Below are 13,650 nucleotides of genomic sequence, written 5' to 3'. Positions count from 1 at the left end.
CGGGGCAGCTCTGAGCCTTGATGGTGGAGAGGGGCTTGGACCCTTGATGGGGCTCCGGGGCTGTTCGTCCTTGAGATGGAGGGAATGGGGGCGCCTAGTGCGGCTCGTGCAGGTGTGTGTTGCTAGTGAAGCTACAGGGCCTTGCTGGAGCCCAGCTGAGTTTTTGGAGGGAGGAATCCATCTCTCCTTTTGCTGAAGAAGGCACTGAGGAGGTTGGAAGGTCTCTGGTGGCCTATGTAGGTTTTAGATCATTTTAGTTCTACTCAACTTGTTGAATCAATGGCACAAGACCTACTGAATTTGAAATTGTTTTGTGGTGAGCTCTTAGCGAATGCTTTTATTGTACTTGTCTCCTGTTACTACTGATGGGTCTAAATAGGAATGTGAAGTCCAGGTTAGGAAGAGCATTAATTATCACTCATGTTGCTATTCTTCATTTTTCCAGACCTTTCCATTCTTCTTAACTAGGTGAAGTACAGAAGTCCCCATCATGGATTTTCAGCATCGTCCTGGAGGTAAAACTGGAAGCGGAGGCGTAGCCTCTGCTTCCGAAAGTAACCGAGACCGCAGGGAGAGACTTCGACAGCTAGCTTTGGAAACGATTGACATCAACAAGGTGAGCATTGACCGCTCTGTGTATATAGGAACGAAAGGACATGTCGCTTCAGTCCTATGAACTGTGGATAAGTTCAGAGCTCTGCCTGGATGAAACAGTTTGGAGCATGAGAGATATGGTGGGGAGTTGTGGATCTGAATGAAATACTTCTGTTTCTTTTAATGTGGGAGTTGCAGGAGAAACATTTGTGAAAGGGCTGAACAGAGAGATGCCAACGCTTGTGTGTTCAAGTAGTTACTATTATGTTATTTTGGGGCTTCTCAGGACTGGTTCATGTTTTGCTGATTCTTCACAGCAGTTGGGTATGCTGTTACCAATTAACAAAATTGCTATTGTTTGTCTCTCTTTTTATATTCCTAGAACAATGTTATGCTAATAATTTAAATCCAGGAGCTCAGTTCTTCCAGTGCAGCAAAAATTCTGCATTATGTATTTTGATTACTCTGTTGTTTTGCCATGTATTTTGCCTGTAACTTTTTAAAAATTCTCTTCCTAGGACCCTTATTTTATGAAAAATCACTTGGGTTCTTATGAATGCAAGCTTTGCCTAACGCTGCACAACAATGAGGTGAGTCTGTCTTGATCTCCGTGGGAACAAATATTTTAGAATAATATTGGCTTCACATGCAACAGTCTGGGGCCTGTGTAATGACTGATTGCTGAGGAGATGGTGATGGGCAGTGATTTGTATGTGTTAAGCACAACAGTTAATGACTGCTCAGCGGTTGTGAGCAATCTGCAATTTTTGAGTAAGATTCCTCTCTGCTAAGGGTTAAAATATCCTTGTGGTTTAGAGTGCTTTTTACCTCTCAACATGTAACATAGCCTCTCATTTGTGACAAGTATCTTCCAGTTTAAAAACAGTCTTGTCTTCATTTAACTTTATCTTGCTTTCATTTCAGGGAAGTTACTTAGCACATACCCAGGGGAAAAAGCATCAAACTAATTTGTAAGTCATTCTCCATTGTAGCTTTATTCTCCATTACTTAGACACTTCAAAATTATGATTGTGTTCATCTATAAATGTTGAACTCCGTTATGTAGCAGGACACTGTGCCTGAGTATCTTTTGACTGTATTTGTTTAGAAGTGAACAGCATGGCACTGGTGAGCAGGTACGGACTAGATCTGCTCCAAACAATGGTGTTGCCAAGCTTCGTTTCAAGCTGAAGTTCAAAGCCAGTTATGATATTTCTGAAGGAGGAGGGAGAAAGAGCTTTAAAAGCAAACTGCATGAGTCTATTTAAATCAGGAGTGTGTCTAAGCACCCTTCTCTCATGATTTCAGGGCCCGTCGAGCTGCCAAGGAAGCTAAGGAAGCTCCTGCCCAGCCTGCACCAGAAAAAGTCAAAGTGGAAGTGAAAAAATTTGTGAAAATTGGACGACCAGGTTATAAAGGTATGTCGGGGTGTCTGTCATGGCAGATACTTAATGCCTGGCGGAGCTTGCTAGAAGTGCAGCGCTGTGCATATGAATTATTGATTAGTCTTTTTAGCAGATCTGGCCATGAATAAGATATGGACTTATCTCCTGATGTCCTTTATTGTTTAAATTACCCATGGAACATCTCTTTAGAGCTGACAGTTGAGTGAGAACATTTTAATAAGAGATAAGTGTGTCTCAGTCGTTCAGCTCTTACTATAATAGTGAGACAGGAGATGATGACATTGCTTCAGTCTCTCCTCCCTTTTTTGTTGTGCTGTACCATCTTTCCCTGATGCTCACAAATCACTCACTGGGTGTCTAGCTCCATTTTTTCCCCTCAACTCCCCATTGTTTTGCTTTGGCCTTCAGTCCATCTCCCGGCTTTGTTTTGCAATGCACAGTGTATCAGTGTCTTTGCCCTGCAGCAGCTGAATTTCAGTAGTGACCCGTAGTAGCTTTGGTTAAAGACAATGTAGCATTTTATTTGATAAACGAAAAAACTCTCACAATGTTTTGTTGCAAGGAGCTCTGTGTATTTCCTAGGGTCAGAGCAATATTATTTCTGCCCTGTTAGGTGTGGTACTGAGTTTTCCTGTTATCTTTGCAGTGACTAAACAGAGAGATCCAGAAACGGGCCAGCAGAGCCTTCTTTTCCAGGTAAGGGCACTGTTAAATTCTTGGTGTCTGTTATCCAAGTAAAAGAGCTATCCAAGAGTTATCCAAGTAAAAGTGGTTCTTTCCAGCATTCATTAAAAATAAATAAATAAAAAGGCCTCTCCTCACTAGTCCTCTGCTGCTGCTGATAATTGTGTCCAGTAAATGGAAGAATCCGTGATCGTACGTGTCAAGCCAGTTCCTTTGGCAGCATTAAGTTCTCCTTGTGGAGCTGATCTCTTGACTTTCTTCGTAGCTTGAGGGTTTGTTTTGTAGGAAGGGGGACTGAGAAGGGGATGTTCTTCTTAATGTTGCAATAACACTCCGACAGATTGATTATCCGGAGATTGCGGAAAGTATCATGCCTCGGCATCGGTTCATGTCAGCATATGAGCAAAGGATTGAGCCCCCTGATAGACGCTGGCAATACCTTTTGATGGCAGCAGAGCCCTATGAAACCATAGCTTTCAAGGTAAGATTTGAGATTAACTGATTACGGGGAGAGTTCTCCTACATTCTCCAAGACATTAATTCCCAGTGAACAGCAGTACAGACTTGTTCTGTTCTAGGCTTTGTGGGGTTAATAGAGTGGAAAGGGGGGTCAAGAAGAGATGACTGGAAGTCATTAAACCCCAATGAGAATTGGTGGAGGACTCTGGCATGAAAACTAGGCTACGTACTGAGCTCTGGGGAGCCGTTGAATTCTCAGTGTCTGGCACAGAAAGGAGCCTTCTGGGCTTTGCTCCTCAGCCTTTGTGCAGATGTTGAGAGGGTTTTTTGCCAGCACACTTGTCCTTGACCGATAGGAAAGTAACTTAATTCTTTCCTGCCCCCATCTCTATCTAATAACATCCGAGACTAGCACATCTCACAAAGGCCTGGAATAACTGTGCTTATCTTGCAGGCTCTGGTGCTAAAAAGGGCCACTGAGCTAATCTGGCGGTGCTAATAATAGCTCTTTATTCTTTTTTGTTGCAGGTGCCCAGCAGAGAAATCGACAAAGCAGAAGGAAAGTTTTGGACCCATTGGAACAGGGAAACCAAACAGGTAGCTGGAGTGTTGCACCTTCTTTCCTGGGGTAGAAGAGAACGCAGGGGAAGTCTTAGGGGTAGAAGAGAGTGCAGGAGGGGCAGAGCATCTTGGGGGAAAAGGCAGTGCAGGAAGAATACACATCTGTATGTCACTGGCTTTGATGCTAAAATCTCGACTCTTTCAGTGTACCCGCGTAATGACTCCTTTTGAGATAGGTGAAATGAGTTTCTTTGGCTCCTGGTGTTGAATGGAGACAGCGTTAACCTGCTGAGCAATTTCTGCATGTTGTTTGAGATGTCCTCCTTACTCATAGTCTCAGCAAGGAGACCGAGATTTGACTAGATCACTGAAACATAACTTTCAAGACCTCCTTGCCCCTTAAGTATCTCTCGGGGTGGGGTGGATTTTGAAGTGCAGTGTTTAAGGCAAAGCTTGTACAGCTGCTGCAGAATTAAATTCCTATGTGTAACATAAAGAAGGAATTTCAGTCTTTTGGCAGTGAAGCTAGGTCCAAGCACTTCAGGTTTTGTGTTTGTTTGTTTTTGTTTGTTTTTTAAATAAGGCACAGTTGACTTGAGGAATCTTCCTGTATCTGATCTTTGTGAGAATTTAGGTTGGGAGGCAGAATCTTCTGAATGAAATTTGCTGTCAGCAGCAGCAGGACAGGGCAGAAATACACACTGCACCCACTGTATGGACTCCTCACTGCGTGTGTTCTGCACACAGCTGTCTGTGATGAGCTCGTGGCATGTATGTACCCACTAGGTATCATATGTGGGGACAGGGCACCAGTGCATAGGTAGGAGATGCTGTCCCCATCACCGATAGCTTAGCACTTAGAACAAGTTTCAGAGGAGTTAAAATACCAGACAAGACTGGTGAAAGTCCTGAGTGCTGTCAGGGTAGGAAGCCAGCTGTGATCTGTGAAGGTGACGGTTGAGGAAAGAACCGAGCTTTGTTCCTTGAGGCAGAGGGAGAAAGGGCAGAGCAGCTGCGTTTTGTGTTGCTCCAGAGTTGTCCCGAGCTGCAATTGTTCCCTTCTCTTTGTTTCTCCCCACCCAGTTCTTCCTCCAATTCCACTTCAAAATGGAGAAGCCCCCAGCTCCCCCAAACCTCCCTCCAGGGCCCCCAACTGTGAAGCGGCCACCTCCACCTCCGCTGATGAATGGCTTGCCCCCAAGGCCACCTCTGCCAGACTCCATGCCGCCTCCTCCTCCAGGAGGCATGACTCTGCCACCTATGCCTCCCTCTGGACCAGTGCCACCACCGCCAGTACCACCTCAGCTGCCACCAGCACCCGGTGTACCTCCCCCTGCTCCTCTGCCACCCATGATGAGACCACCTCTCCCCACCGAGGGGCCAGGCACTATCCCCCCTCCACCTCCCTCCAACTGAAGCCCCTCCTGGACTCAGTCCCCCTGGACTCCTTTGGCTCGTATCTTTTTATATGCACGTCAGAACTGATTCGGATAAATTTTTCTGTTTTATATGCCTGTGATTTCGACTAAATCCTGTAGGTTCATTAAAAAGTTTTCAGCTTCGCTTTGTCTTCCTGTGTCTTGGTTAAAAATGTTGCTGTGTGTTCGCTTCCTTTAGCCTTTAAATATATAAAAACGTTTTCAGTCTGGTTATATGTCGGAAATTATCCAAACGGGAGAAAAAGGATTGGAAATCTCTAGGCACTTCACCTACTTCTAACTAAGGTAACTATATTAACAATTCAATTGTGTTAGCTCAACATGTTTCTCCATCTTAGATTGCTTGATGTGTATCCCATAAATAACCAGTTAGTCAGTTGATATTCAACTATGTTCTCTGTCAAGCAGTTCATTCAGTGATTGGGAGACTCTTCATAGACGCACCTAAAAGGATTTTACTTTATTTTAATACTGTAGCACCAGTAATCATGTTGGTGGACAGAACGTAAGGCAAGTAGAAGTTTCTAAATGCAGTTTTCTCTGTATCTGTGCTGAGTTACAGTGAATCAGAAATGCATTGGTTGTGCGGCACCAGAAACCTCTTGTTCTCCCAGTGTCAGAGCACTATCGCAGCTCATTTGTTGCCAGCTAAAAGCGTAGAGGCATCTCTACTGAGGAATTAGTTTGGACTGGATCTCAAGAGTCCTTGAAAAGTGCCAGACAAGATTTAATTGACAATTCTAAAAAGATAATCATCCTTCTCTGCTGTACAGCTGTCTAGCTCCTTCCCGGTGCTCAGACTGTTTATGCCAAGCATGGGTTCACAAACAAAGTTTTTAATAATTTGTTGGCGCTGTCATCATCTTTGACGATGGCAGAGATTCTGGAAATGTTTAGTCAAAAGACTTTACTGAAACTGCAGTTATATTAAAATCTTAGTTTGTTGCTATAATTCATTCATTGTCTGTTTGCTTACGAAGCACCTGCTGTTGTTACATATGATTTTTATTGTATATATCCTCCCACTGCTAGATTAGTTTTGGCAAGCTTTTAGCCCTCTGTGTGTTTTTTTTATACTAAATGTTTCTTTCAAACAATCTTTTGGTTCCCATTAAAAAGTAGAAAAAGTCCTGAGATTTCTCCTCTGTGTCCTTTCCGGGATTCATCTCATTTAAGTGGCGCATTTCAGTTAGTGCAGGATACTAGGGCACTCGATGGGTGACGAGGAGGGCGCGTTGCTGGAGGCTGAGCTGGCTGACCCCAGGCTCGCTCTACATACCTAGGGAGGCCGTGCCTGCTAGAGCACTTCAGTTACGTGCCTGTTCTTTGGTGGGAAGAATCAAAACCTTTGCCTCTTCGGCTGACCTGATACGGATCCCAGCCAGAGCCATGAAGAGACAAGAGCCAGGCAGAGGATTTCCAGCTCTCACTGGCTTTAGTGCAGTATTAAGCATTTTTTCTTAAGCTGAACTGATCCGATGTCTGAATCGAGCTGTGTGAATTTCATTTTTGTCAGGTTCATATCTTTTATTCTAGCTCCTTTAGAAGAGAGGTCCGTGTTCACCAGCCCTTTGGTTTGTTCCCCTTTATCCCTGTCTGGTTCTGGGGCACAGTGAGTCTGGGATGGAGTCCTGTAGCCAGTTCCTGAACCCTAATCAACTGCAGGAGTCCGGGAAACCCAGGGAAGGGTCTGACCATGTGCTGGAACTTTTTTGAAGGTACATTTCCCCCCTCCCCTCCAATATCAAAATAAGAAGGTGTCTTGGGCGGGGAGGAGGTTTCCCTGGAGTGGATTAGGTGGTTGGCATTAGTAATTCCAAATGCTGTAGTGAATATTGGTATCTAATTGAGGGAGAATCCTTATAGTTCTTGCATGTGTTTAAGACTTTCTAAGACCTGATCTAGTCGAGTCTTAAGTATTCAGACTTATCAGGCTCCTGCTGCACCCCTTAAGATTCTCTTTTAGGTATTCTTGTGGTTTTGCCATGTCGAGCAGCATAGATTTCAGGAAGAGCTGTATTAAGAGCCTCTGTAAGGCGGCCTTTCTAAACTGCAAAGTGCACAAGGTGGCTTTCCAGTGAAGAGAGAGAGAGAGAGAACACTTTCTCTGCATTTACTTCTTAGTTTCTTCCCATTATCTGTCTTTATCCCACTCCTCCTAGTCTATCTAATTCTTCCCTCCCAGTGTTTCATTGCTGATGGGAATAGTATGTGCCAGTCCCCATGAAGACTCAAGTCTAGACTTCCATCCTCCTTTAAAAAAAACATCTGAAGTCAAGGACATACGTCCCTACGAGAAAGGGAAACAGCTTTAATTTTTTTACGTTTCCAATACTACATGCAAGCCCAAAAATAGAACAGAAAAGTTTCTTTGAAACATCCCTCCCTCCTTTATAGCATGACAGCCTCTTGAGTTTCTCAAGGGAGGTGTGTTGTGCATTGTCAACTCAAGGCCACTGCTTTTTAAAAAGGGAGATGCAGTCCTCCCCTTCCGCACAACTGTTTTGAGAGATGCATTTGAGCAACTCGGACAACGGAGTTTGGAGTAGCTGAAGTGGGAACATGAAGCCTGCTCTCAGGGTGCTTTTGCAGTGCCTGGTGCTGTTGCTCCCGTCTGTAGCGCTGCCGAGAAAAGGGAGCGTTGGGGAACGGATTTCCCCTACTGATGAACTAGAGCTGCCTCTTTCAAAGGAGCTGGGACTTGAAGAAGAGGAGAGGAAGAGAGAAAACGCAAGTGTACACGAAAGAGCGAGACCCAGCTCATTGGCAAGATCAAAGATGACTGTTGCTACTCGCCTCTTTTCCAAGACTGACCCAGGAGCAAAATGCCTCCAGGTGATCAGTGAAGATAGGGGCATAAGCTGGTCTGACTCCAGCCTTCACCCTTGGCCACTTGGGGGGCTGGAAGGTCCAGTGTGCAGGATGAAAATGGAGCAGGACGGAATGACCTCGAGGCACCTGGAAGTCGTGGGTGTTCTCACCCACTATGAAAGCAGCTTCATCAAGCTTTTAAGACGACGTGCCAGCTGGGATGAAAGCTATCTTGAAACCTTTGGGATCTGTCCGGCAGGGGATGCACATGCTGCTCTCCACTCCCTCAAACACATCCATGCTCACTTGGCAGAGCCAGGGCAGGATCGGTTCCTTGTGCTGCATCTGGAGGAAGGTAGGTGCTTTCCTGATGGAAGACAGCAAAATTCCTGGGGATTGAGCACAGTGCCCAGGCAGACAAATGTTATTTTATAATCCTAAGTTAGAGAGGCTGCCAAAAAATGAAATTTGTGGGGTTTTCACTTTAAAATTAGTCGACCAGTGTAATAAAATGTCTTTCCATTTATATCTTTAAGCAGCTGCAGTTTTAATAGTGTTGACAGCATGTATGCAACAACATGCTTTGTCATTGGCTGTGATTACACCCAAGTACCATGGTATCGGTGTTTTTTATACCCATTTTGCTTTCAGAAGTAAGAGTTTTTCTCCCTTTCTGCCTTAATCATTTGGATTTCCTATGCGACCCAGTGCCAATTCTATCCGCTGGGGAAAAGAGAGGAGACAATCGGACAAGCAGACCCGAGTGGTCCCGCTGTGGAGTAAACCCTTCTGATTGCAGCAACCTAAAACTTGTGCCAATATTTTATGCTTAATACTGGCTTGATAGTCCTGGAACCTGAACATATTTTTTATAGCTCAGCTCTCACAGGTAGATTGAATACGCTCATCACTTCTGTTTCAATCTTAAATTATGTGCTTGAGGGAGGACTGCCTGGTTCAATCCTTGGTTTTAATCTGGCTTCCTGCTTAGCAAGAGGATCACAGTTGTTTCTCTGGCCTTGAAATTATTTCCTCCCCCTCGTAGGTTTTGGATTTTCAGCTAAACTTGCTGGTGTTGGTCAGCTGAGGATATGGCTCTTATCCGGGGAGCGCTGCCCTGTGTTCCCTGGGGCACTGCAGGTGTTGATAACCAAGCCGCACCACGATGCCTGAGATTTTCCTGAGCCACTGAAGGAACTAAAATTGGAGAAGGGATTTCGAGAGGGCTTCTGTCTCCAAAAATAATTCTGAGAGTGAGGCAGTGCCGTGCTAGCTGGGGCTGCAGGGTCTGCCCTGCTGACCATGTCCTGCCCTGAGAAGGGGGAAGAAAATTTGCAGTGTCCTTCCACTTGATCAGCTCAGGGCAAGCAGCCGGGGCTTCCAGTCTCTGCCCTTCCTCTGCCACCAAAAGGTTCCATATCTGTAACATCTCCCCACTCTGTCCCACCAAGAGTCTTCGTTTGGCCCGGCAGCTGGTTCAGAGGACAGTGAAATAACTGTGGACGTGGGTGACTGTGCTGTGAAATAACCTGCCCAGCCGAGGAGGGGGAACCGTTTCTATCACCACCAGCTGTTAACTGCCATGTAGGAACAGTGGTTGGTCCCGAAACCCCTTCCTTAGCTGTGTCCTTGTCTGTTGTTGGCCCTTCCAGGCTGCCTCCGGTAGTCGGGCGCGTGAACCGTGTGCGGGAAGGGGGTTGTTTCCCACTCTGTGTTTTCCTTTCAGTGAAGTGGGAGGCGCAGGCAAAGCTGCAGTTCAAGCTGCCTTTCCAGGCGGACGTGGGGCGGTCGCTGGGAGAGCTGCGGTTCGCCTTGCTGCTCTTCTACCTGGGCAGCCGAGCGGGGAAAGGCACCGGGGAGAGAGCGGAGCTGCTGGCAGCGGGCCAAGGGCTGTCCCAGGAGCAGGTAGGCAGCCGCACGGAGCTGGCCTGGGGTGCCGGCAGGGCAGATGGGAGAGGAGGTGTCCTGGCACTCCTGGCCCAGCACCTTTCCCATCCCGTCCCAGCATCTCTTGCAGGTAGCACCCTGCGGCTGGGGCCAGCGGGGCCGAGCTGTGCCTGAAGATGGTGCTGTTACCCTGTGGCCAAGCTGCTGACAGGGACCAAGGGAGAGTACCAGGGGGGTGACACAGCCCAGGCTGGGGGTCCGTTCTGGGGGGACGCGCAGCTCCCCCCTTCCTGCACTGCTGCCTCCCCTCCCAGCTGCCCCAGTGCTCCCCAGCCTGGCTGGGGAAGCAGCGGCAAAGCCAGCTCTAGTGACACATTAGCAGGGGAGAAGCGTGTCTAGGGCTGGGCCCTTGGGCTGATCTCATGCCTACCTGGATGCCTACTGTGTTCCCAACTGGGCTCCCAGACATCTTGCAAAGCCACCAGTTGGCCTTGAGGATGGCCTGGAAGTGGATATGACCATTTGCAGGGCCACCAAGACATCTGGCACCCCACACTGCTGGGTTTCTGGGTCATGTTAGCCACTGTCCGTACCTTGGATTGGGTCGGACCCAGGGGATCCAGAGCCAGGAAGGACCGTAATGAGGGGCTTGCTTTACTTCCTCCCTCCGTGATGTCTCACCCAAGTTCTCAGGGGCTTCTGTGTCTTTCATCTCTGTACAGAGCCTCTGCCTCTCCAGGGACACCCAGTACTTGGTCCTTGGAGCCTCGGTAGCATCTGTGACCCGCACAGACGAGCAGCTCAGCTTTGAGGTTTCCTTGGCAATTAGGCATCGTGGTGATGGAGGTATGGAACGATGGTCAAAGGTAGCCAGAAGTGTGGGAGACATGGAACTGCGGGAAGCCTGTGGCAGCAGGGGACATTTTTGTTAATGGTCTCTATGCCCTGACTTGGGCATTTGGCATCATCTCAAGCCTGACTGTAACGAGGGGAAAGCTGTGGGCTCCTATGGGGGCTGTGGGGCCGCATGGACATGTGGGGGGGGCCCTGGACCACTGTCCTCACCACCTCTCTCCCTGCCAGATGCCCCCCTGCCCTCAGCAGAGACCCAGCAGCTCCTTTTCGGCTCTGATGACAAGTGCTTCACCAGGATGACACCCGTGTTGCTCCTGCTGGCAAAGTCACAGAGGGAAGAAGATGCTTTGGCCCCTTCTTCCTACCTTTCTGCTGCTGGGGCGGTGGAAGTGGCTCCATACCCACAGCTCAGGTCTGTGGGCTTCAGCGCAGCCGCAGAAAAACACAGGGACTGAAAGCCGGGAGGGAGAGGAGAGTCCCAGCCCTTCTCCCTTGCCAGTATGGATACTCCAAGGCTTGGGTGTCTCATGGGAGCAGAGCAGACCCCATGAGGGTGCTGGGCTGGGGTGCCTGGCTGGGAGCTGCCCAAGATCTGACACTGGCTGGGCTCCTCACTGAGCAGCCTTGGATCCCCACAGGGAGTGACGTATGCTGGGACCCGGGAGCCTTCCTGACCGGGTCGGGGCAGTGTGCGCGAGGGTCTGAGGGCATGGGGTGTGTTGGGGGGGGTCCGAGGGGGGACTGTGACCAGCAAGATCAGGGGCAGGCCTGGTGGGAAGGGGATGCTGTGGTGAGATCCATCACTCTTGGGGTGCTGAAGGGCCCCTGTGACCCTCTCTCTGTTCCCCTTGCAGCCCACCCCAGACTGGGACTAAGGAGCTGCTGTCCCCCACCTCGCCCAGCCAAGCCAATGCTTCAGCCCCAGCACCCGGTGGCAGCAGCCAGTTCCTGGACATCCTGACCAGGTTCATCCGCCAGGTCCTGAGCCCCTCCAGTGAGCTGCCCACCCAGCCCAGCTCCCACCACTGGCTGGACTTCCAGATGATGGAGACCCTCCCTCACCAGCTGCTCAACCTGTCGGAGAAGGCAGCGCTGGAGCGGCTGGTGCAGTCGGAGGAGCCCTCGGTGCTGCTTTTCCCCCAGGACAGCACCGCTGTGCTGGAGCAGCACTTTGGGGGCTGGCAGCCGGAGGGGACCGTGCTGCAGCTGCTGATGGGCAAGCTGCAGGCGGTGATTCAAGAGCTGAAGGACATCCCCTCTTTCCAAGCCAACATGGGGCTTTTCCAGCATCTCCTGAGCTTCTGCTACTACACGCCGGGGCCGGGTGATGGCCAAGCCAGTGAGCAGCCCCCCAACTCCGGGAAGCTGCACACGCTGCTGCTGCTGAAGGCTTTGCAGACGGTGCGTGCCCGCTGGCAGGAAAGGAGGAAAGTCCTGCGGCAGAACCGCAGCGCGCGGCACCAGGCCCACTGCCGCCTGCAGGAGCTGACCATCGACCTCCACGACCGCAAGTTCATCGTCATGCCCACGGTGTATGTGGCCAACAACTGCGAGGGCCCCTGCAAGCTGCCCCTCTCCACCCGCGTCCCCAGCTACTATTCGCACACCGTGCTGCTGCTGGGCATGCAGGAGCGGGGCTCGCCCCTCCAGCGGGCTCCCTGCTGCGTGCCCGTCCGCTACTCGGACCAGCTCATCATCAGCATTTCCACGGAGGGGCTGGAGGTCCGCAAGTTCCCCAACATGGTGGCAGAAGAGTGTGGCTGTCGATAGAGGCTCCTGGCCACATCCTGGCTCTCCCTAGCCTCGCTCTGCTCCTGCTTTGCCCTTGCAGCTTGGAGCTGAGCCTCCTTGCTGAGGTGCGTGGCGTCTGCCTGCCTTTTCCCCGTGGTTCGGCTTTAGTGTTGCTCTGGTTCTGGGTTTGTTTTTAGCCTTGCTGGTCCTTGGAGAGCTGATTTGCAGCCTGCTGTTTCCCGGCTCCCTTTCATGAGGCCGGGGATGTCCGATGCACCAGGAGGCCCAAGCTGCTGTGTGGCTTGGGCTGGATTCAGGAGGTTCAGGGCTGTCACAGGCAGGGAAAAACCTGGCTGATCCAGTTATGACCATGACTATTTATCCGTTGCCTTCTGTTTCTGTAGCTCCCTGGGGAGGACAGTTGTTGCTTCCTCTAATACCCCTTCGCTTGCAGCATGCTTTGGCTGTTTCTGAGTCCAGCCCATGCTGTCCACATTGCTCTAAACGCTCTGAAGAGCAAGACAAGCAGCAAAATCCCCCCTGCATGCACAGACAAAGCCCGGCCCAGCTTTGTCGCTGCTCACGCCATAAATAGGACACAAACTGCGGCCCCCGCTGCCCTCGTTGGCAGTGTCTGTCACCTCCCCGGGCCCGGTGGCTGCCAGGGCACCTGTTCTGCGTCCCTCGTCCAGCGTCCCCCTGCTGGTGCCAGCCCCAAAGAGCCCAGCTGCACCCAGATCGTCTTCCCAGCTAAGCAAGCGGCGGTGCCCTGTGCCTGGGGCTGCCCTGCGCAGCCACTGCGACTGCCCAGCCTGGTCCCTGCAGCAGCTCTTCTTCCTGCTGGGCGTGGTAACAGGAACAAAACCAAAGATCCTCCCTCTTCTCAGAAAAATCGGTGCTGCCCTCTCCACCCCAGCACCTAGTGTGACCTGCCTGGGGCGGACGTAGGGCCCGGCATCCCCCCAAAAGGGTGCGATGTCCCCGCCAGCTTCCTGGCTCTCCTCCCGCATGCGCGCAGCAAAGTGCAGCCCCCGAGCGCAGGGAACGGCTCTTCGGCTTTGCGCCATCCCCTCGCTGGCTGCGAGGCCGATGCAGGCACGGCTGGAGGCCGCCACGCGTTGTCCCCAGCCACGCAGCCCACACGGGGCCTTCTGGCACCACTGGCGGCCTGAACTTCAGGTGAGCTCCTGTGAAAACACACAAATATAACCAGGACCAACTTC

At 50.3% G+C, this 13,650-nt stretch overlaps 2 protein-coding genes across 4 annotated transcripts; both read left to right on the top strand.

The window, feature by feature from the left end:
- Positions 1-401: 401 nt before the first annotated feature.
- SF3A2 (splicing factor 3a subunit 2) lies at positions 402-6,271 on the top strand. Its single transcript, XM_026076489.1, has 8 exons — positions 402-616; positions 1,113-1,184; positions 1,519-1,565; positions 1,903-2,012; positions 2,647-2,696; positions 3,025-3,165; positions 3,672-3,740; positions 4,788-6,271. The coding sequence occupies exons 1-8, from the start codon at positions 491-493 to the stop codon at positions 5,118-5,120; spliced, it is 948 nt and encodes a 315-aa protein (XP_025932274.1). The 5' UTR covers positions 402-490; the 3' UTR covers positions 5,121-6,271.
- An 85-nt stretch (positions 6,272-6,356) lies between these two features.
- Positions 6,357-13,566, top strand: AMH (anti-Mullerian hormone). 3 transcript variants are annotated; one of them, XM_026076485.1, is made up of 7 exons: positions 6,357-6,586; positions 6,660-6,861; positions 7,329-8,309; positions 9,681-9,859; positions 10,564-10,687; positions 10,925-11,108; positions 11,551-13,566. In XM_026076485.1, the coding sequence occupies exons 3-7, from the start codon at positions 7,706-7,708 to the stop codon at positions 12,464-12,466; spliced, it is 2,007 nt and encodes a 668-aa protein (XP_025932270.1). In that variant the 5' UTR covers positions 6,357-6,586; positions 6,660-6,861; positions 7,329-7,705; the 3' UTR covers positions 12,467-13,566. The 3 variants fall into 3 exon arrangements, with proteins under 3 accessions (XP_025932270.1, XP_025932271.1, XP_025932269.1); XM_026076486.1 differs by having other exon boundaries at positions 6,357-6,861; positions 7,615-8,309; XM_026076484.1 differs by having other exon boundaries at positions 6,357-6,861.
- Positions 13,567-13,650: the final 84 nt, after the last annotated feature.

The sequence above is a fragment of the Apteryx rowi genome, unplaced genomic scaffold (assembly GCF_003343035.1).
Source record: "Apteryx rowi isolate R43461 unplaced genomic scaffold, aptRow1 scaffold_433, whole genome shotgun sequence".
Taxonomy (NCBI): Eukaryota; Metazoa; Chordata; class Aves; order Apterygiformes; family Apterygidae; genus Apteryx; species Apteryx rowi.
Note: the sequence above shows the minus strand (reverse complement) of the source record. Positions and strands in the feature narration are given on the sequence as shown.